Below are 21488 nucleotides of genomic sequence, written 5' to 3'. Positions count from 1 at the left end.
TTTGAAGCATCACAATATACTTCAAAATCTTTTGTTCCTTCGGGTAAGGCTAAAATTGGAGCATTCGTCAGTCGGTGCTTTAAAATTTTAAAAGCTTCTTCTTGTCTAGGTCCCCATTCAAACTTAACGGCTTTACAGGTCAGCTTAGTCAAAGGTACAGCTATCTTAGAGAAATCCTTAATAAATCGTCTGTAGTATCCAGCTAAGCCTAGAAAACTTCTAATTTCCATAGCTGTTTGCGGGACCTTCCATTTGGTGATTGCTTCTATTTTAGAAGGATCTACATGAATTCCTTCGTGATTCACCATGTGACCTAAGAATTGTACTTCTTGTAGCCAGAATTCACACTTTGAGAATTTGGCATAAAGCTTTTCCTTTCTTAACAACGTTAAGAGTGCATGCAGGTGCTTGCAATGTTCTTCCTGACTTTTGGAATAAATAAGTATATCGTCGATGAATACGATTACAAATTTATCCAAGTATGGTTTACAGATCCGATTCATCATGTCCATAAATGCTGCTGGGGCATTTGTTAGTCCAAAGGGCATGACTGTAAACTCATAATGACCATACCTAGTTCTGAAAGCAGTTTTAGGTATGTCTTCTTCTTGTACTTTCAATTGATGATATCCAGAGCGCAAGTCTATCTTAGAAAAATATCTAGCGCCTTAAAGTTGATCAAAAAGATCGTCAATCCTAGGTAATGGATATCGATTCTTAATTGTAACTTTATTTAGTTCCCTATAATCGATACACATTCTCATCGATCCATCCTTCTTTTTAACAAACAATACTGGGGCTCCCCACGGGGATGAACTAGGTTGTATAAACCCTTTGCTTAGTAATTCATCTAACTGCTTTTTCAGTTCTAGCATTTCGGTGGGTGCTAATCGATAAGGTGCCTTGGCTATTGGTGTAGTTCCTGGAATTAGATGAATTCTAAACTCTACTTCTCTATCGGGTGGTAACCCAGGTAATTCTTCTGGAAAGACATCTGGGTATTCTAAGACGGTAGGGATGTCCTGTAGTTCCTTACTTTTAGTGTTAATGATTACAGAAATCATATACACCATTTCTTGTTTTCTTGAATAACTAGCCAACTTCATTACTGAAATGAATTTCAGTGGCTTTCGAGGTTTATCTCCTGTAATTAAAATTACCTCTCCTGTGGGAGTACGGATTTCTACGGAATTCTTATCACAAAGGATTCGAGCATGGTTGGCTACTAACCAATCCATTCCTAATACTACATCAAATCCGGCTAATTTCATAGGTAACAGGTTTGCAGAGAACTTATGTCCTACAAGTTCTATTTTTCCTTCTTGCAAAAATTTATCTATGTTAATAGAATTTCCATCTGCCGTTTCGACTGTAAAAATCTGTCTAAGGGCGGTTAAGGGTAAGTTAAGAGCTTGGCAGAATGAAATATTGATAAAACTTTGGTTTGCACCAGAGTCAAATAATACTTTTGCAAACACGTCGTGAACTAGGAACGTACCGGCTATCACATCTGGGATGAGTTCAGCTTCTTGAGTGGTTAGCTGGAATGCTCGTGCATTCTTCTTGGTAGCTCCGTCGGCCATCTTAGTTTTATTATCTGCTGGTTTTGCTAGCTTAGGGCATTTTGTTTGAAAATGTCCAGGTTCTCCACAGTTGTAGCAAATTATTGTTTTCCTTCTACATTCTTCTTCCCGGTGTCCTATAGCTTTGCAAAAGTTACAGGTCACATTACACCTTCCAAAGTGATTCTTTCTGCAATTTCTGCAAAAAGGCGGATTTGCAGCTTGCCTCGTTCCTCTCTTCTTGAATTTATTGCTATTATTACCCACACGAAATCCTTGGGTAATCTTTTGGGCCAATTCCTTCTTTCGATCTTCTTCTCTTGCACGTACCAGCTCATCAGTTAGGGTATTAGCTAATTCCACAGCATCGTCAATAGTGCGAGGTCTCGCAGCTTTAACGATGTTACGGATTTCACTAATTAATCCCCAAATGTAGCGGGAAATGAGTACCGGTTCTGGCGAAGCCAGGGTAGGTACCACTCTCGCATATTCGAAGAATGTCGAAGTATATCCCCGACAATCTACGCCTATCATACGATGACTCAGGAACTTGTTGGCCATTTGTTCCTTTTCGTATTCGGGACAGAATTTTCTTTCTACAAGACTCTTAAATTCTTCCCAGTTCATTGCATAGGCCACCCTTCTTCCTTTTGCTTGCAATACAGTGTTCCACCACTCTAACGCCCCTTCTTTGAACAAATTCGACGCATACATAACTTGATCTTCTTCGGCACATTTACTTATTGCAATTACTTCTTCGGTTTTCTCTAACCAACGCAGTACTGCAGTTGCTCCTTCGTTACCTGCAAATTCAGCAGGTTTGCAAGCAAGAAATTCTTTGTAAGTGCAACCAGGCGTTGCAGCTTTCATTTTCTTAGGAGGTGGAGCCTGTCGTGGATTATTATTGTCATGATTGCCGCCTCCATTTACACTATGACTAAAATTGTCTTCCTGGGTACGTTTACTAGGAATGATTTGTTGCGGTTCAACAGGTTTCTGAGCAGCAACCATGATTGCAGGAATAGCATTAGCTATCCCTTGAGTGATGATATTTTCAATATCTTGTCTAGTCATGTATTGGTTTTCCTGATTTTGCTCAGATTGATTCTCTTCATTAACTGGTTCATTACTAGCGTTTTCCATCTGATAATTAGTATAAGTGTAAATTATTAGTGTCAAATAATTGCTAGTTAGATATAACAAAGCAATTACACATAAACACATAAAACCTTACAACACATATCTATAACCAAAATTGTCGATGTCTCGACTTCTATTTTGTTTTATAGATTATATAGGCATCCATACACACTGTTTATCTCACAATGTTTTATTTCCCATTTTACAGAGTTAGATTTAACTATTACTATTACTATTACTATTACTATTATGATACAGACACACTTCCCACCCTACTATCCTTTAGTCAACTGGCAGTTTTAGTAGCGACGCTCCCTCTCGTCGTACTTCCAAGAGATTTGTTCCCCCATTTCCCGGATCCTATTCCCTGTACCTATCAGCTCTTCACGGAACTGACGAAGTTCGGCTAAGTTTTCGTTGCTCATTGGAGGATTGGGGATAGGTTCTGGATCAAACTGTGGGAGAAGAGTATAAGGACTGTTTATCATGTTTTGATATTGCCAGTCGTTCTTCCACCATTCTTCCATTTGGCCTAAAGGTCGAGTGTGGATTAGTGGATCTGGAATAGCTGGTTCCAGATTTACAGGAAGTTGGTTTTCGGCTGGGTAAGGATATAGATTATTGTGAATAGGGCTGATGACATCACAATTTGCCAGTAGACGGTCTATTTCGTCTTGAAATATGATTTCTTCAGGTTGTCTAGAGCTTTCTCCAATTTCTATTCCTTTTTGTTTAGAATTTTCCCTTACTTCTATCTCTGCTGGCTTAGAGCTCTCTCCGGTCTCGAGTCCTTTTCCTTTGTCTATGGGGTTTTCTATTTTGGGGAGTTTCCTAGTGGCTGGCTTTCTCCTGCGCACTTTCCTCCATCCTACATATCTTCTTCTTTTTTTAGGTTTTGCTTTTTCCAGCGGTGGAGCTTGGAATTCCAGAGGTTCCTCTATGTCAGCAATATAACCAGTAAAGTCGTGGGAGATTTCAATTGGTACTGGGTAGAGGTTGAGATTCTGAAATGCTTCCGATATCTCATTCATGTTGGATAGCATATATGCAAAATGCACAAAAATGCTAAGTTAAAACTTTGGAACAAAGTTTTATAAATAAACATTGCAGTTTTATTGCATACTAATTTGTACAAAAGACAACAGGAAAGAGAACACGCTAGGATTTATTTATTTACTATATGGTAGTTTTCTTCTAGACCAGGCTTATTGATAGTTTAGAGGTTTGCATTTTCCGCTACGGTAGCTAGCATATACAGATTTGCCCATTTTTCATCTAATTGGTCTTCCCAAGGTGGATTATTGCCTAATTCCTGAATTTCTGGATTAAACCTCACTTTCTTGACTTGGGGTTTCTGGCTTTTCCTAATGATCGAATTTCTTTTCTCTGGGGTGAGAGGATTCTCATATTGTGCTTTTCGAACAAAAATCCCTTCTTTCGGATCTACTGGGTATTTGGAGGAAGAGGTTCCTTTTTCTGTGGATGCAGTATCTAACTTGTGGTAGATAGCAGAAAGCTTTTGTTTACCCATACTGTAACTCAACAATTAATCAATTAATAAAACATATATTCACAGAATGACAATTAGAATTAATCAATAGGCTAAAATCAATAGTAAGCTTAAATCAGTGGCTCTGATACCACCTTTTCCTGTCACGGCCCTTGGCCCCGGTTTAACCTGGTCCAGAGCCGCGAGGCAGGAAATCCCGTGGTATCTATTTAAATGACAGCGGAAGCTTTCTTAAACAGGATCTTTTTAATATTAAAACTGCTCGTTTTATATAATATAGGGATAAATCCCATAATTTACAATAAGGTGATTTCCCGGGGAAATCTTTATTTCTCAAAACATGTTTCTTTATTTATTTACATTGAGCCACTTTTCTAAGCTTGTAGTGCTCCACGGCACTTTTCTTTGCTCACAACAGATCACCTGAAACATGTTTGAAAAAGGTTTTGTCAGCAGGGAAATACTGAGTGAATCATTCAGTTTTACTAAAATGACACGTTGTTATAATTTACAGTATTAAGAGCGATTACAATGTTTCCATATCAACCAACTACCCACAGTACTTGTCACTCGACCGGATCTGTGACTGTGGTCATATCAAAGTTAGGTCCGTTCACCCACAAGTGACGTAAATCACTATTTAGGTCCGACTACCTAATAGTGTATATCATGATTTAGGCCCGCTCACCTAAAATGATACAAATAGTAGTAATGTGCACAATACCCCACATACTGGCTGTAATTTGGTGATTACAAAGACTTAATCCCTGTAATTATAACTTTGGAAAATAATTTGGAGTATTGTAAAACAGTTAATAAAAAGAGAATGACTCACATTGCAGATTTAACGAGCAGAGTATAAGCCTACTGATTAGCCTTGATTAACCTAATTTAAATAACAATGCACACACAAACAGGTTAGTAACTAATACAACAGTTACGACAATTCACGAGATTAAACCCTCACAACGATTAACAAAGTGCAATACTTAAATATTCAGCGGATTCACAACGAATAACAGAGCATAGTCCGGATTCAGACGATACTCAAATATTCAAGTCGAAATCACGATGAATAACAAAGTATAAACTCAATTTGAGCAGCACTCAAACAATCGTTGGATAGTTATAATCGATCGAACGTTGAATCGTAATAGCGATCGAGTTATTACCCTGGTTGCGGCAGCACTTCGTGATTTGTGTGTGTTTTATAGTAATCAGCTAATATCTCGTAGTATGTTTTGAATTTTAACGTCGAACAATCAACAGAATGCAAGTGCCAGGCCCCTCTATTTATACCCAAAATTGGCGCCTCCCGCTAGTCGCGGAAGAATCCGTGTCACGTGCCGCGTATCGCCTGGGGTGTCCATTTAGGTAGGGTAGGTTAGTCACTGGTATAGGCCTGGTGAGTCGACAGTTTAAGAATACTCAATTTAGACAACGTATTCAGAGGATAATTATCAGCTAGGGTTTACCCCCCCTGAGTTTTAGGGGCCCTGATCCTGATTCTGATTGTTCCGGAAATTTTAGGGTTTATGCAGAATTACTTGGGTTTCTCAATTAGGGTTTTCTTATGGGATAATTAACATACTAAGTATAAATTTTATTGAGATTTGTTATACCTGTCACGTATCCTCGCTCGGATAACTTCTTTTTTAGCGTTTGTGGGTAGTGGGTTCGTCGGTTGGTTACCTTCATCATAACTTTCTCCACAAAACGCTCTGCCCGAGTCCTCCAATATCATGTTATGCAAGATGATACACGTATACATGATATTTCTCATCTTACTCTTTTCAAGTATCCTCGACGGCTGCGCAATGATAGACCATCTCTTTTTTAATACATCGAAAGCCCGCTCGACATCTTTTCTTGCCAACTCTTGTTTCTTCTTGTAATACATTCTTTTCTCATCATCTGGACACGAAAGAGTTTTCACAAACGTCGCCCACTCCGGATAAATGCCGTCTGTGAGATAGTACCTATACTTATACTCCATGTCGTTTGCATAGAATGAAGTATCTGGTGCAACACCATCTATGACATCGTCTAAAAGATTTGAAGATTGTAAACATGCACCATCCATGCTAAAGTACACATGCCAAATCCATAAATCTTGAGACGCGGCCGCTTGTAATATTAGAGTAGGACCATCGTGGTCACCACGTTGGTGTTGTCCTTTCCAAGCGGTTGGACATGTCGCCTATTCCCAATGTGTGCAATCATGACTACCCAACATCCTAGAAAACTCGTGTATCCGCTGATGAGCCTTGTATAAAAGTGGAACGTCAGCAGCGGTTGGCATCCTCAAATATCGCCTCCCGTAATGAAAGTTAACACCTAATATAATAGTGTTAATAAACTATAAATAATAATAATAATAGCAATAATAATAATAATAATAATAATAACAATAATAACAATAATAATAATAACAATAACAATAACAATAAAAAAAATACATTCACAGAAATTTTCATGACAATCACGACAACTTCTGGCCGACATCCTTAAATATTCGTCCCACACATCACTCGATGTGTCGTACGCTAGTGGCCTAATTGCAGCAATACACTTTTGTATTCGAGAAAAACCAATTTTGCGACTAGGACTTCCTTTTTGTGTGAAAAAAGGGAAATCTGCCGCAAGATCATTAGAAATTCTTAAGAAAAGACGACAGCTCATATGTAACCGACGCCTAAACTGTGCAACATCGTACAACGGATTTTCACAAAAATAATCGTGCATTAAACGTTCATGAGCACCTAACCGATCTCGTTCAAGAGGCGCTTGTCTGGTACGCGATGTAGATGATTGGGCTTCTTCTCGAAAATAATTAATCGCCTCCTGCGTCACTGCGATAAGCATATCGTCGAAAACACCGTCAGATGAAGAGCTGGACGAATCAGATAAAGAGTGAGATGACATTTTTAAAACTAATTGGAGAGAATTTTGTGATTGTTGTGTGTTTTAGTTTGTGATTGGTGTGTGTTTTAGTTTGTGATTTGTGTGTGTTTAGGTTTGTATATATATTAGAATTATTTTTTTTTAAACGACCGTTGCCAACGGTCTTGTTGACCATTTACCTCGAGAATGCCAAAAATTGGTCGTTTGCACTCTGGCGACAAGGGGATAGCGCCCCTATGTTAACGAGCAGGGGGTGGGGGAGGGCGCAAAAATTGGTGATGTGGCGGGGTGGCGCGAGGCCACACCCCCTGGCCTAAGTAATTATAAATTTTATCATTTTAGCATTAATTATTAAGTAAGAACACCCCTAATAAGTGCTTTTGGCATGCGTTTTTAGGCCACGAGGTCATTTTTTGTGTTCCTTATGTTGTATTGTTTGTTTTTCAAAGTCATTTTTAGAAGAGTAAATTACAAAAATCGTCCTTTATGTATGCTACTTATTGCAAACTATGTCCTTTATCTTTAATAAGTACAAAAACCGTACTCGATATTTGCAAACCCTTTCACATTATGTCCTTTAGTCCTAACTTAGTTAGCTTTTATGGTTAAATGGACCTCACACAAGGGTACTTTACTCATTTTACCTTAAATATTACAATAAATAATCATCTCTAATACCCACCTGCCACCACACCCCACCTGCAACCACCAACACCACCATCCACCTACCACCCTGACCTAACCTAAATAACCTCCTCCCTGACCTTAAAACCCTAGCCCCCAAAACCCTAGTAGTCCTCCTCATCTCCACCAACGGTACCACCACCACCCCCGCCGCCATGACAGCCGGAGAATGTCACCGTCGCCTCTCCCTCTCCACCTATCCAACAAAATCTCAACAACACCCTAGAAAAAGAAACCCTAATTTCGGATTTTCCCTAAATTGAATCTCACGATTACACCTCTCTGCTCACTGATCAAGTCGAAACCCACGAGTAAAAACGACAATCCTTGAAACAACAAGAAATAGAAATGGATACCTTGAGCCCATAAAAGACTTCTCGCAGAATCCGTTAGTAACAGAAACGCCAGCATCAACTCCTTTGTATAGATCCTATTATGCTTCTTCTTTTTCTCCTTTTCTTTCAACTCGGCTTCGAGTTTCTCGAGATCGGGTTCCGACCCAACCTGTTGGATCTCATTCGACTCGACTAAGGAAACAAGATCACCTTCGGAGGACCTACCGGATTTCTTCGTGACAACCCACTCGTACGCACTGCCTACCTGGAATATGCCCGATATCATGGCGTTGAATTTGGTTACCGACATTGTGTTTTAGAAGAGGAGATAGGGGACTAGAAATGGGAATGCTTTTGAGGACGGAAGGATGCTGAGAATCGACATGGTGGCGGGGACGTAACAGACGACCCAAGCCGGGAGGGTAGCCTCGGACGGTGGTGGTCGGTCTGGTGGTGGTGGTCCGGCAGAGAGCTCGTGTGCGTGTTTTGAGAGAGGGGTGGTGTGTGTGTTGTGAGAGAGAGAGAGAGAGAGAGAGAGGGGTTTAACTAAGTGTATGTATAGGTATTTATAAATGTGTGTGTATATATATATATATTATTTATTTTATTATTTAGGGTAAAATGACCAAAACATCCTCATGTGGGGTCCATTTGGTCATATTTAACCATAAAAACTAACTGGTTTAGGGCTAAAAGACATAATGTGCAAGGGTTTGCAAACATCGAGTACGATTTTTGTCCTTGTTAAAGATAAAGAACACAGTTTGCAATAAATAGCATACATAAAGGACGATTTTTGTAATTTCTCTTTTTAGAAAATTGTTTTTGTGGACAAACAGAAAAAAAAGGTAAGGTTGTGGCGGGTGAGTATGGCCATGTGGGTGGGTTGTGTATTAATTTAAATATAAATTATATATATAACAAACATTTTATTTATAAATGAGAAAAATGCCCGGATAGTTCATGTGGTTTGCCCATTTTTCACCTTTAGTCCCTAACTTTCTAAAATTACAGATATAGTCTCCAACTTTTGCAATTTCGTTCCCGGATAGTCCCTGGCACGGATGGGGATTAGTTTTTGTTGTTAAGTGGATGTGAAATTACTAAAATGCTCTTGTTATTAAAAATAAACCAAAAAGAGATGGCCCACCCCTCATCTCCCCCTCCCCCCCCCCTCTCTCACTCTAACCCACCACCACCACCTCCACCATCACCACCACCACCTTCATCCCTCATTATTGCCTTCTAATAAATACATTTATACATATCTTATCTTCCAATTTGAAATTATTACATCTACTTAATAAAACACTAGCTCTAACAATAAATTAGATCATCTAATGAAGTACATAAGTTTTTAATTGCAGACAATCCATCGATTATGAAACAGATCAAAAAAACAAATCGAAGGTTAAGTAGACATTACTAAATCAAATGAGCATTATGCAGATTAATACTATTGATTAACATCTTACAATTCGTTCATACCATGATTGCACAATTTTTTTAGGAAAATTGGCCTGTAATAATCCCATCTAAACCTTATTGGCCATTAATAATCCCACCTCAGAATATTCCCCCCACCAGTCCCACCTTTCACCTATTTTTCCTACAATGGTCCCCCGTTAAAAGAGCTTAACGGAGTTAAGCTTTTTTCCAAATTACAAACAGATTTTTTAGGGTTTTTGATTAGAACGACGATACGAGTCCATTGATGTAAAACTTGCCTCGAAACGGTGCTCCAAACGATGAAAACGGCGCTTCAATTCGGGTGTTTAAATTTTCAGTTAACCAAAATCAAGTCACTTGGAGCACCATTTCGAAGTAAGTTTTACATCAATGGACTCGTATCATCGTTCTGATCAAAAGCCCTAAAAAATCTGTTTGTAATTTGGAAAAAAGCTTAACTCCGTTAAGTTTTTTTAACGGGGGACCATTGTAGGAAAAATAGGTGAAAGGTGGGACTGGTGGGGGGAATATTCTGAGGTGGGATTATTAATGGTCAATAAGGTCTAGGTGGGATTATTACAGGCCAATTCCCCTTTTTTTAAAGTCGTTCGCAACAAAAAGCAAAAGACAAAAAACAAAACCAAATAATCTGCCATCAAATTAGAGATGAAGAAATGGTACCAAGTACCGAAAACAAGATTTGATGGTGGAGGTGGAGGAAGTGGTGGTGGCGGGTTAGAGAGAGAGATGGGGGAGAAGAAGATGAGGGGTGGACCATCTCTTTTTCGTTTATCTTTAATAACAATGACATTTTAGTAATTTCACATCCACTTAACACTAAAAAGTAACCCCCATCCGCGCCAGGGACTATCCGGGAACGAAATTACAAAAGTTGGGGACTATAGCTGTAAATTTAGAAAGTTAGAGACTAAAGGTGAAAAATGAGCAAACCACAGGGACTATCTGAACATTTTTTTCTTTATAAATTATAAACTACAATATTTGTAATATTTTATTATAGTAATATTTTTAAAAGTTCAAATTTCAAAATTTCCCTCCAACTATATTTTTTAAATAAATTTTGAACTTTGATTTATAAATTCAATTCCATTGTAATTGTAATAATTATATAATTTGCAAATGTAGGCCGAAGCAGATTTATTAAAACAAATAATGGACCATCAACAATTTATTAAGGGGTGTCTTGTTCCCACACCCCTTATATCTTATTTTCACATCCCTAGTGTATACGGGCCGTATACAAAATATACAGCCCGTATAGAATGTTTTTGAATAGGAAAATGCGCAGAGAATGTTTTTTTGATTTTACTATATATGGCCCGTATATAGTTATACGAGCCGTATACATGTCTATACGATTTGTAAAATGTATACGGCTCAATGGAATTATTTTGGTAGGTTTTTGATGTTACCAAATGTATACGGGCCGTATAACTGTATACGGGCCGTATATAAGGATGTTTTTTCAAGTATCACGTTTTTTCCAGTAAAAACACGGTCATTCTAGGGTTTCTAAACTCTTCATCGCCTTTAACAAACGTTGATGGAAACACTCCGCTTAAATCGGAGCACAAGTAGAGTAACGTTACCGATCAGTCCGTTGATCGAGTAACTAGCAGAAGAACCCGACACAAACAAGTTCTCCACAGTTTGTTATTCAGATCTCTATTCGGTCATCTTTCTAAACTACAACACACGATAACTTTAAGCTTTATAGCGTGTGATTTGACCAGGAAATGATTGGAGGTGATCTGCTACTTTTAATAAGTTGTCATAGTTGTCAAATTCGATTTCAAGAAATCTTTTCATTTTCCTTCAATTTCTAGAACATTCTCCGTAACATGAAGACGTGTCAGGTTCTTCTACTAGTGGTATTTTAATGAAGTAATGAAGATTGAATGTGCAAACCCAACTGTTTTTTACTATGGAAACGGTGGCTATGCGAAATACAAACCGCAATCTTTTGTGACTATGGGAAACACAAGTTTTCTTTTTGAGCTTGATGGATGTCCGTTATCTCAGTTGAGGCGGGCATTGTTTAAATCTGAATATAACTAGATGTTACGTGTAACTTCATTAAACCAAGAGCAAAGCCTATTTCGAAACACATGTGTTCGTATCAGCGTTGTTTATCACCCTGTGTGAGCATTGGAAACCCGACAAACAGTCTTGACAACTGTGACAGCTTATATATCTGTGTGTGTCACATCCATCCTGTTATAGCAATCGATATGATTAATTTTACAGATTTTTTTCTAATTAGCGTTGTTAACTACCAAAAGAATGCATACACAAATAGTTCTAGTGGACGAAGCAAAGAGACTGTTGTGTATATGAATCACGTTTGTTTTACATTATCAAGAAATGATTGGAGGTGATTACTACTTTTAATAAGCTGTCATAGTTGTCAAATTCGATTTCAACAAATCTGTTCCTTTTCCTTCAATTTCTAGAACATTCTCCGTAACATAAAGACGTGTCGGGTTCTTCTACTAGTGTTTTTACACCCCCTCCTACAAAAGTGAAAATGACGGTACATCGTTCCACCTAAAATCCCCAAATTTTCAAAACCCTAGAAATTGTTATGGTGAGTTGGTAATCAAAATCAAGATGTCAGACAACGTGCCTTTCGAGATCCAAGAGGAAATAATCAAACGGCTTCCAGTAAAATCACTTATTCGATTCCGATCAGTCTCCAAATCATGGAAAGCTGTTGTTATTGTGCCTATCTTGGTTGTTCAGTACTTTCGTGATAATAAAACAAGCAGGCATTGATTTTCCCGAGAATGAAGGAAAGCATCTGGCCATAAGCGTTGTGGATTCTCAGCGTTATTCGAATGTAAGTGGATCGAGTGATACGTTTATCTATTCTGGTCATGGTGGGCATGGTTTATTCGGGAGTAAATCACCACCCAAAGATCAACAACTTGTGAGTGGGAATATGGCTATGAAGACGTGTCGGGTTCTGCTAGTTATTCGGAATGTTTCGAATCATCATAGAAGATGTGTCGGGTTCTTCTGCTTGTTATTCGGAATGTTTCGAATCATAACAGAAGACGGATGCGGTTTGCATATTCAATCTTCATTGCTTCATTAAAATTACAACACACGATAAAATGCTTGGAAAACTGCATCAACTCTCCTATATCAACATACTCTTCTCCAGACGCTTAGTTGTTATGAATAACAACTTGAGGGGTCTAGTTAACTTTCATCAACTCTCCTATAGTATACGATCGGTAAAAAAATTTTCACATGCTGTATACGGCCGTATAATAGTATACGACCCGTATTTAAAGGGTAAAAAATGACCCAGTAAATTTTTTTCACATGGTGTATACGGGCCGTATAATAGTATACGGCCCGTATAAACAGGGTAAAAAATGGTTTACTCTGTTTAATCTATTACAACGATCCAAAAAACGAAGAACAAAGTCAAATGTGATCAAACTTGGACATCTGACGTAAATCTTGATTCAGATCTCTCTTCGGTCATCTTTCCAAACTACAACACACGATAACTTTACACTTTATATAGTGTGTGATTTGACCGGCTGTATTCAGTTATTTCTGTTAATCCACAAATTCCAACAAATATTTCACTCCAGTAGTTGAAACTTGAGCGTAGGAATCAATTCAAAACCCTCACCCTGAAAATCAACCAGAAACCAAAGGAAAAAGTGCTGATAATGGCTGATGGTTCTTCGTTGAGGAACCCAAACGTAGACGGAGATGATAGGCCTGGTAACCGGAAGAGAAATCAATTGTATTTTTTAAGTTGCTTCTCTTGTTAAGTTTCTGAACCAACCGAAATCCACAAATTCCAACAGTTTCTTCGTAGATTCCGTCCGGTTTCCAAACTCTTTCACTCAAAGTTAATATTCACTGTGGTGGATGCAAGCATAAAGTTAGAAAAATACTCAAGAAGATTGAAGGGTACACAACTGAAGGTTCAGTGCACGAAAAGTTTCTTACAAACGATATGTATCAGGAAGCTCAACTTGAACGGACGATATGTATCAACAACTTGTGAGCGGGAATATGGCTATGAAGAATATTATGGATAAACAATCACCGGTACGGATTTTGGTGTTTTGGTAGGTTGAAAGAGGTGAATGGTCCTTGTTTTTCCATGTATGTGACAAAACAAGGATCGTTCTAATCATCACAGAAGACGTGTCGGGTTCTTCTGCTAGTAGTATGAGTCTGAGTCCATTGTGGTTCGTGAATGTTTCGAATCATCACAGAAGACGTGTCGGGTTCTTCTGCTAGTAGTATGAGTCTGAGTCCATTGTGGTTCGTGAATGTTTCGAATCATCACAGAAGACGTGTCGGGTTCTTCTGCTAGTAGTATGAGTCTGAGTCCATGCGACGGACACAATTCTTGCAAGTTAAATCCACAATCAACGAATACAGGTGCAAGAGAATGGCGAGTTATTTTCAGTTATTTCTGTTGATCCACAAATTCCATTGTTTAAATCAGAATCAGGTTCTCAAGACAAGGATCGTTCTAATAGATTAAAGAGAATAAACCAATTTTTACCATTTTTTTACCCATAGTATACGGGCCGTATAACAATATATGACCCGTATACAATCATCGTATACATAGTATACGATCGGTAAAAAATTTTTTTACCAATCATATACGGCCGTATAAACCGTATACGACCCGTATACGCATGGTAAAAAAATGGTAAAAACCTCTTTAATCTATTAGAACGATCCAATAAACGAAGAACAAAGCCTATTTTCAAAACACAGGTTCATACAGTGCTGTAATAGGTTGTGGTTCAGCCAAAATGACATCTAGCATTACTAACGGTTCAAGTAAGTGTCTAAAATTTTGAAAATTCAGGTTTACCTTGTTAGTTTCTCAAACACTACTAAACATCTGCTTCCTGAATCTGAATCAGAATGTTAACTCTTTCATTCATAAACCGTTAATCCCAACGCTTCTCTAAAAAAATTTCTTTCTTTCCTTTTCATGAGGTAAAACCGCTTTCAACATCAAGGGTTGTATCGGAATCAGGCGTTGGAAGGATTGTAGTAGTAGGACATTGGTACCACTGTGAAAATTGCATCAGGAAGCTCAACTTTAACGGACCCGTTATTCGACCGAGTAATCAATTGTATTTTTTTAGTTGTTTCTCTTGTTAAGTTTTTCTGACCCAACCGAAATCCACAAATTCAAGTCAAGGATCGTTCTAATAGATTAAAGAGAATAAACCCTCGTTTCTTCAACTTCATCTTCATCTTCAAGAACAATAATGAACATATGATGTTTTTTTTCGCAGAACGTGGTGGATTGCGGTGGTTTAGGTCTAGGTTGTCAGAGAGAGAAAAGAAGGGGAGAGAGTCTGATACAATAAGGATGTTGGGAATTAAACGCATGTACGTGACAAAACAAGGATCGTTCTAATAGATTAAAGAGAATAAAGCAAGGATGTTGGGAATTCGCATAAACATATATTCGTTTCATAACCTCCTCCTATAAATCAACCACAACTGACAAAGAGCCTGTATTAGAAACCATCCTATGTCTTTTACCAACCGAAGAGGCAGCAAGGACAGATAATACTTCATTTGTCGAGAAACCATACTGTCAAGAAACTACCATCTTTTACTCATAAACCCTTGAATCCCGATGCTTCTCTAAAAGATCCTGTATTAGATATGTCTTTTACCAACCGAAGAGGCAGCAAGGACAGATAATACTTCATTTGTCGAGAAACCATATTGTCAAGAAACTAACATCTTTTAATACTTCATTTGTAACCGTAAAGATGATGCAAATTTGTACGTAAAGATCTCTATACAAACTCTTATACATCTTTTAACCAATTGTCCATCACTTAAGACCTTGAAAGATTTGTTGAAATCGAAGAAAAGAGTAACTAGCAGAAGACGTGTCAGGTTCTTCCAACAAATTGTGTATGTGCTTGTGCTGTAGAAACCAGTGATGAATTTGTGTATCTAAATCAGGTTCTCTGCCTTAGATCGGTCATTCCTTGTGATACATGAACGTTGTATTCTTGTCTTTCAGAAGAGTTGGTATTGAACCAAGAATAATTCAAACATTCTAAACCCTACCTGGAAACAAACCAACAAAATCCTGATACTCTTCTAGTAGAACCCGACACGTCTTCTTTGATGATTCGAAACATTCACGAACCACAATGGACTCAGACTCATACTACTCACCCTCCCGAGGAAAAAGTTTTCCCGACGACTCAAGACAAAGCAGTTGGTTTGTGTTCATATCAACGTTGTTAATCACCCTGTGTAAGCATTGTAAGCCCGACCACTAGCAGAATCATTGCATTACATCCCCGTTGAAAACAAGTGATTAAAACGCTTCTCCTTACAACTCTCATCAAATGCCTCACCCTTCCTTTTTATTACAGTCATACGACACGTTTTTTTGTTCTTCAATCTTTGTTACTTGTTAAAGTTTTATTTTTTTCTACTTTTAGAAAGATTTGACCACCTAACGACTGTAAAATGTCTCGTGTGATTGACACCTTACTTTGGGTAAAATCTAATTTTTTTTTCATACGGGCCGTATACAGTTATACGGCCCGTATACATCGTTCGTATCCACTGTATACGACCAGGCAAATTATTTACACATGGTGTATACGGACCGTATACAGTTATACGGCCCGTATGGAATGTAAAAAACTGACAAAGTCTGCTGGCACAGACTTTGTTAGTTTTATTTCATTCTATACGGGTCGTATAACTGTATACGGCCCGTATACACCATGTGTAAATAAGTTTTTGCCATATATTAATATTAGGACCCTTTATTAAACCTACTTTTTATTGTCTTTCTCATCTAAATTGGAACGTTTATTTTCAAATTTTGTACTTATTTTTAACGATATGTCAATAAAAAACTCGAAATGAAGGTGGCGAATACCGGTTAATATAGGTGGGTTACTGTGGTTTAAAAAGGTATTCACTTGAGAGTACGTGTCAAACAAAGTAGAGATAAGATATGTATGTTGTTAAAAAAATTATGATTTTAATATATTTGTAAATCCTAAATTTATATTTTTAGCGTTAAATGTGTCCGTCCATGCCCCATGTCTGGCTTTGGTTGTTGAAGAGCGAAGAGGAGTAAGTGACGTAAATTGCGTTGGCCAAAGGGGCAGCATCGTGAGTAAATTTGCCAACAAGCCACATGTCACGCAATTGATTGATCCGACGTAAATGATGCCCAATGGGTCATCATCATACGTAACTTGTGCCGCCCACTGGTGTCTTATGTTAGTTAAGTCTCTTATCCAGTGAGCCTAGAGATGGCAAGTGTCATGTTTTAATCGATGAAAACAATCAAAATTCGTGAAATAAAACCCTATAATTTGTCAATGTTTATTTTGGTATATTTTCATTGGTCAATGTTTGTGATTTTCCCCGACTCAAATAAAATAAAAAAAAACTTTGGTATTGTTAATTGTAGGTGGCACTGGCGTCTATATCAGGAAATTACACAAACATGATGAGAGAAGCCCAATTAAGATTGAAGCTTGTAAATTTAAGGACTGTTGATGCAATGGGCCTAAGCATGCAGGAACCAGAAAGGTTGCACCTCACCACACCAGCACAAGTGTCTCTTGGCAAGATGTTAACCAATGCCTTCCTTCAAATTGTTGACCCCAATCATGAAGCTATTGTTTAACAAAAAGAATTGAGAAATAGTTCCATATGGATTTTCTCATCTATCGTCATCTTGCTGAATAAATAAAAATAGTAAAACCATGAATTGTAAAGATCTAATATATGATAATGGACAAGGTTTTGTTATTGTGATATGATGAATTATCTTTTTAGATTGAGCTTATCGTTCACATTAAGCCTAGACAAGTTCGGTTCATTAGGGATGGCAAAAGTAAAACTCACAATATAGTAAATAGTGCATTTGATACCCAATATATAATGTACTCTAAAAAAATAATAGAGTTAAATCCCATTTTATTCTTCGTCATTTGGGCTACTTTGCCAGTTTAGTTCAAATGTTTCATTTTTTGCCTGTGGGTCTAAAAAGGTTTCACCGTTGCCATTTTAGTCTACTGGGTTAACTTCATCCATTATTTATGTTACGAGAATGGAAATTCGGTCGTTTTATATGGCCGAATTGTCCTTCTAGTTAACAGAATTACATATAAAATGACCGAATTGCCATTCTCGTTAACAAAAAAATGGATGAAGTTAACCCAGTGGACTAAAATGGCAACGGTGAAACCTTTTTGGACCCACAGGTGAAAAATGAAACCTTTGGACTAAACTGGCAAAATGGCCCAAACCACAAAGACTATAATAGCATTTAACTCAAAATAATAAATAGGGTGTTTAAATTGTTAGAGGTTAGTTTTCCGGTAATGGACATCCAACGAGTAAGTTTCAACCACATAAGACCATAAGTGGGTAAACCGGACGCGTAAAAGTAAGAGATTCCTTAACACTTATGAGCCGAGAATTGGACATGGTTTTATAAAGAAACATGAAACTAAGATTAAGAATACCCAGATCATGATATGTCGATGAGTTATTATCGACCATGCAGGCTTTAACCTAAACGACGCTAAAAACCAAAAATAAGCAATCAACGCGGTTAAGTAAACATGTCTAGAGTTAAAAGTTAATTTTAGTTTAAACGACGGTAAAAATAAGCGAGCAACACGATTAAGTTAAATAAATGATAGGCAAAATAGAAAAGAATCAAACTTATAAAAAAGATAAAAGAATAAACATTTGTTAAAAAAATAACTTTATTAAACTTTAAGGGAAGTATGATAACTCTATTAAGTTTGGAGTTGAAACGTAAATCATTTATAGAATGCAGATTATTATTAAACTTTCGTATAATAAATATATTAAAAATCACGGGTATACGTAAATCGTTTATAAATATTAGAGCTCAAGGTCATTTAATAACTTTATTAAAGTTTAGGGTTAGAAAAATAAATTAGTTAAATAATATTAATATTGTAGCTCTATAATTATAAAAAAAAAGTCAAAATGAAACAAATAGATATTTGCAATTATTCACAATTTGTTTTGTTAGTATATAGAATAGTTGGAAGAAAAAATTAAAACACTTAACTTTAAATTTTAACAATTTTCAAAATAAACCTTAAAGGGGTTAACAGATCAACCTATTTTTTAAACAAATCGTCTTTGTCTTTGAGTCGACCTATTTGATAAACAAGTCACATCAATTGATTTCTTTATTGATAGGTAGATTAGAAATGAAGAAAAGCATGATCGAGCGGGCATCTTAGATGTTTCAAGAGCTTCAATGATCGTTGACATTAATTCGCCAACGACTTTATACGAGTACAATTTTTATTTAATTTGTATCAGTATGTTTATAATGATACGCTTAAACTTAACACAAAATTTGTCAAATTTTATTGATTTGGTTTTCGACATCACCAGAAGTTACTTTTATTGTTTGGAGACTAAACTCTGAAGTGAACATTAAACTAAGATCTTTTTTTATAAATATATTATTAGTTTAGCAACCTTAGTTCTTTATTTTAAGTTAGTGCCTGCAATAACACTAAACCATCTTCAATATATTATCAAAAGAAAAATGAACATCTCCAAACAACATCATCTTATATGAAATAGTTATTTTATTTTAAAGACAAACCGATATATTTCCAAATATTTTAATGTCTGCACCTTATCAACGCACCATGTCTGACTAGAACAACATTAATCATGACCGTTTATGAAGGTACCAATTCTCTTGCGTAGGGTACAAGCACTATCAAGAGAAGGGTGGAATAGGAAAAACACATGTTCAACCCCTTTATCCTCAATAATCTCTATATCTCCATTCCACCCATTTTTACCCAAAATGTCCTTGTAATAATATCCCCTATCCTTCAAAAGATCCTTCTCAGCAACAAAAACAAGTACCTTGGAGCATCCAAGATCCGAAACTTTCGGATCCATAGCCGGGTTAATAAGTGGGTCATCCACCCCGCTTGTTCCCGGGTGGGCGAGCTTCCATATCTCGCCCACCATTGCACTCACTGGGTTGTCCTCAGGTTCTGATCCCACCCGTTCGCTCCCCCAAAAATACGGGTGGAGCAGGACGACACCCTTAAGTCTTACGCTCCGAGTCAGGTTTTCCGACCCGACCCGGATTGCCATATGGTGCGCAATATTAGCGCCCGCACTGTCCCCGGCGAAAAACATGTTTCCATGATCGGCTAACTCGTTAAGCCATGGCTCGGGTCCATTCCCGTCGACGTGTTGCCCGACCCACTTGATTGCTTCCCATGAGTCGTCGAAGCAGGCGGGAACCGGATGCTCCGGCGCCCTCCGATAGTCGACAGAGACTATGACGGCGCCGGATTCCGCCGCGATGAGGTTTAAGAAGTTATGGTAAAGCGGTGAGGCTGCGGATTCGATGATGAATCCGCCGCCATGATAGTAGATTAACAAGGGGAGTTTTTTGACCGGTGGATTTTGGGGTTTAGGAATGTAAAGCCTAACGGAGAGGGGGGTCTCCGGTTGGATAACGACGTCTTTTGATTGGACGCCGTTATCAGGATCCACGCCGGTGGGAACGGTGTCGTTACCGGTGAGTTTTTGGCACCGGCCATCTTTGTAAATTCGGATGAATCCGGGAATTTCTCTGATGATTTGATCGGATGATGAGTCCATTTTTGGATGCTGTTTGTTGAATGATCTTTTTTATAATTGAATTCAGTGATACTGAATTTAATGACACTTATTTCAATGAAAGGACCATTTTTGTTTTTTTGTCGGCTATATTGAATTTATGTGGCACTTATTTCAATGAAACGACCATTTTTTAGAGTTTTTTCTTGTATTGTATTGGGGCTACTAAATGTACCCCCTCTTGTTACTTTTTATACCCACTTTCCATAAAATCATATTTAAACTTGTCATATTTACCCCTAAACAAGTCATATTTTTTAAAATTATTCTTTTTTGTTACAAAACAAATTTAAAAGCGTAAAAATATATTATAGACATTTTTTAATTGTTTATTTTTTATGTTTATTTAAAAAACGTTATTTTTTAAAAGTTTTCAGATATTTTTTACACTTTCTCAAATAGTATTTTGATAATGTTTTCTTTTATTGCACATCTTTACAAATTACTAATAACCTTTTGCATATAAAAACAATAATAAAAAAGATTTGAATTTTATTTTTGATAAAAGTCTACATTATATATATTTTTTTTCTCGTCTAGTTTGTATTTTAAATGTCTTATACTTATTATTTTTAATATTTTAAAATGTTTTTTTTATTTTGGAACGACTTGAAGTGAGTATCTGATGCGTGGTCAAAAATCGATGATTATTCGTAATTAAGTTTATGCTTTTACGTGACTTTTGGTTTCAAATGCCCTACTTTTGATTACAAAAAAATCCACATGTATTTTCGAATTCAACTAGTTTAATATATTTTTTAAATGAAGAAGAGAAAAATAATTGTGAATCAAACCTATCCATTTGTTTTGCTTTGCTTTAGAAAAGTGTTCACTTCGATCCAAGTCTTAAACTGGTTTTAACTTGTTTATAACATACTTTTTACACTAATTAAATTTGATTTTTTATAGATTGTTAATTTATAGTTTGATAAAATAATTTTAGTATCTATTGTTTATTTGTTCACTTACATAGATGGTTTGAATAATTAATATGTGCTAGGGCTGTAAACGCTATTTTAAAAGATTTTTTTTTTAGTTTTTTTGATACATAAGAATTGTTAATTATATTATAAACACGTCTAAAGTATTAAAAAGATAAAAGTAAGACCTTTAAAATACAAACTAGACGAGGAAAACATAATATAGATTTTTTTTTTAAAAAAGAAAGTTCAAAAC

General features: G+C 36.9%; 2 protein-coding genes across 2 annotated transcripts in view; one reads left to right on the top strand and one right to left on the bottom strand.

Moving 5' to 3' along the window:
* Positions 1-17443, top strand: part of LOC110913805 (probable carbohydrate esterase At4g34215) — a 31897-nt gene extending 14454 nt beyond the window's left edge. The window contains exon 2 of the mRNA XM_022158626.2: positions 17074-17443. Coding sequence (XP_022014318.1) covers positions 17074-17292 — 219 coding nt within the window. The 3' untranslated portion in view covers positions 17293-17443. The remainder of the gene's footprint in view (positions 1-17073) is intronic.
* Positions 17444-19334: 1891 nt separating this feature from the next.
* On the bottom strand, positions 19335-20294 carry LOC110913797 (probable carboxylesterase 12). The gene has a single exon (XM_022158620.2). The coding sequence runs from the start codon at positions 20292-20294 to the stop codon at positions 19335-19337; it is 960 nt and encodes a 319-aa protein (XP_022014312.1).
* Between the last annotated feature and the right edge of the window lie 1194 nt (positions 20295-21488).

The sequence above is a fragment of the Helianthus annuus genome, chromosome 2 (assembly GCF_002127325.2).
Source record: "Helianthus annuus cultivar XRQ/B chromosome 2, HanXRQr2.0-SUNRISE, whole genome shotgun sequence".
Taxonomy (NCBI): Eukaryota; Viridiplantae; Streptophyta; class Magnoliopsida; order Asterales; family Asteraceae; genus Helianthus; species Helianthus annuus.
The sequence above is the reverse complement of the archived record's forward strand: the minus strand, read 5'-3'. Positions and strand labels throughout refer to the sequence as shown.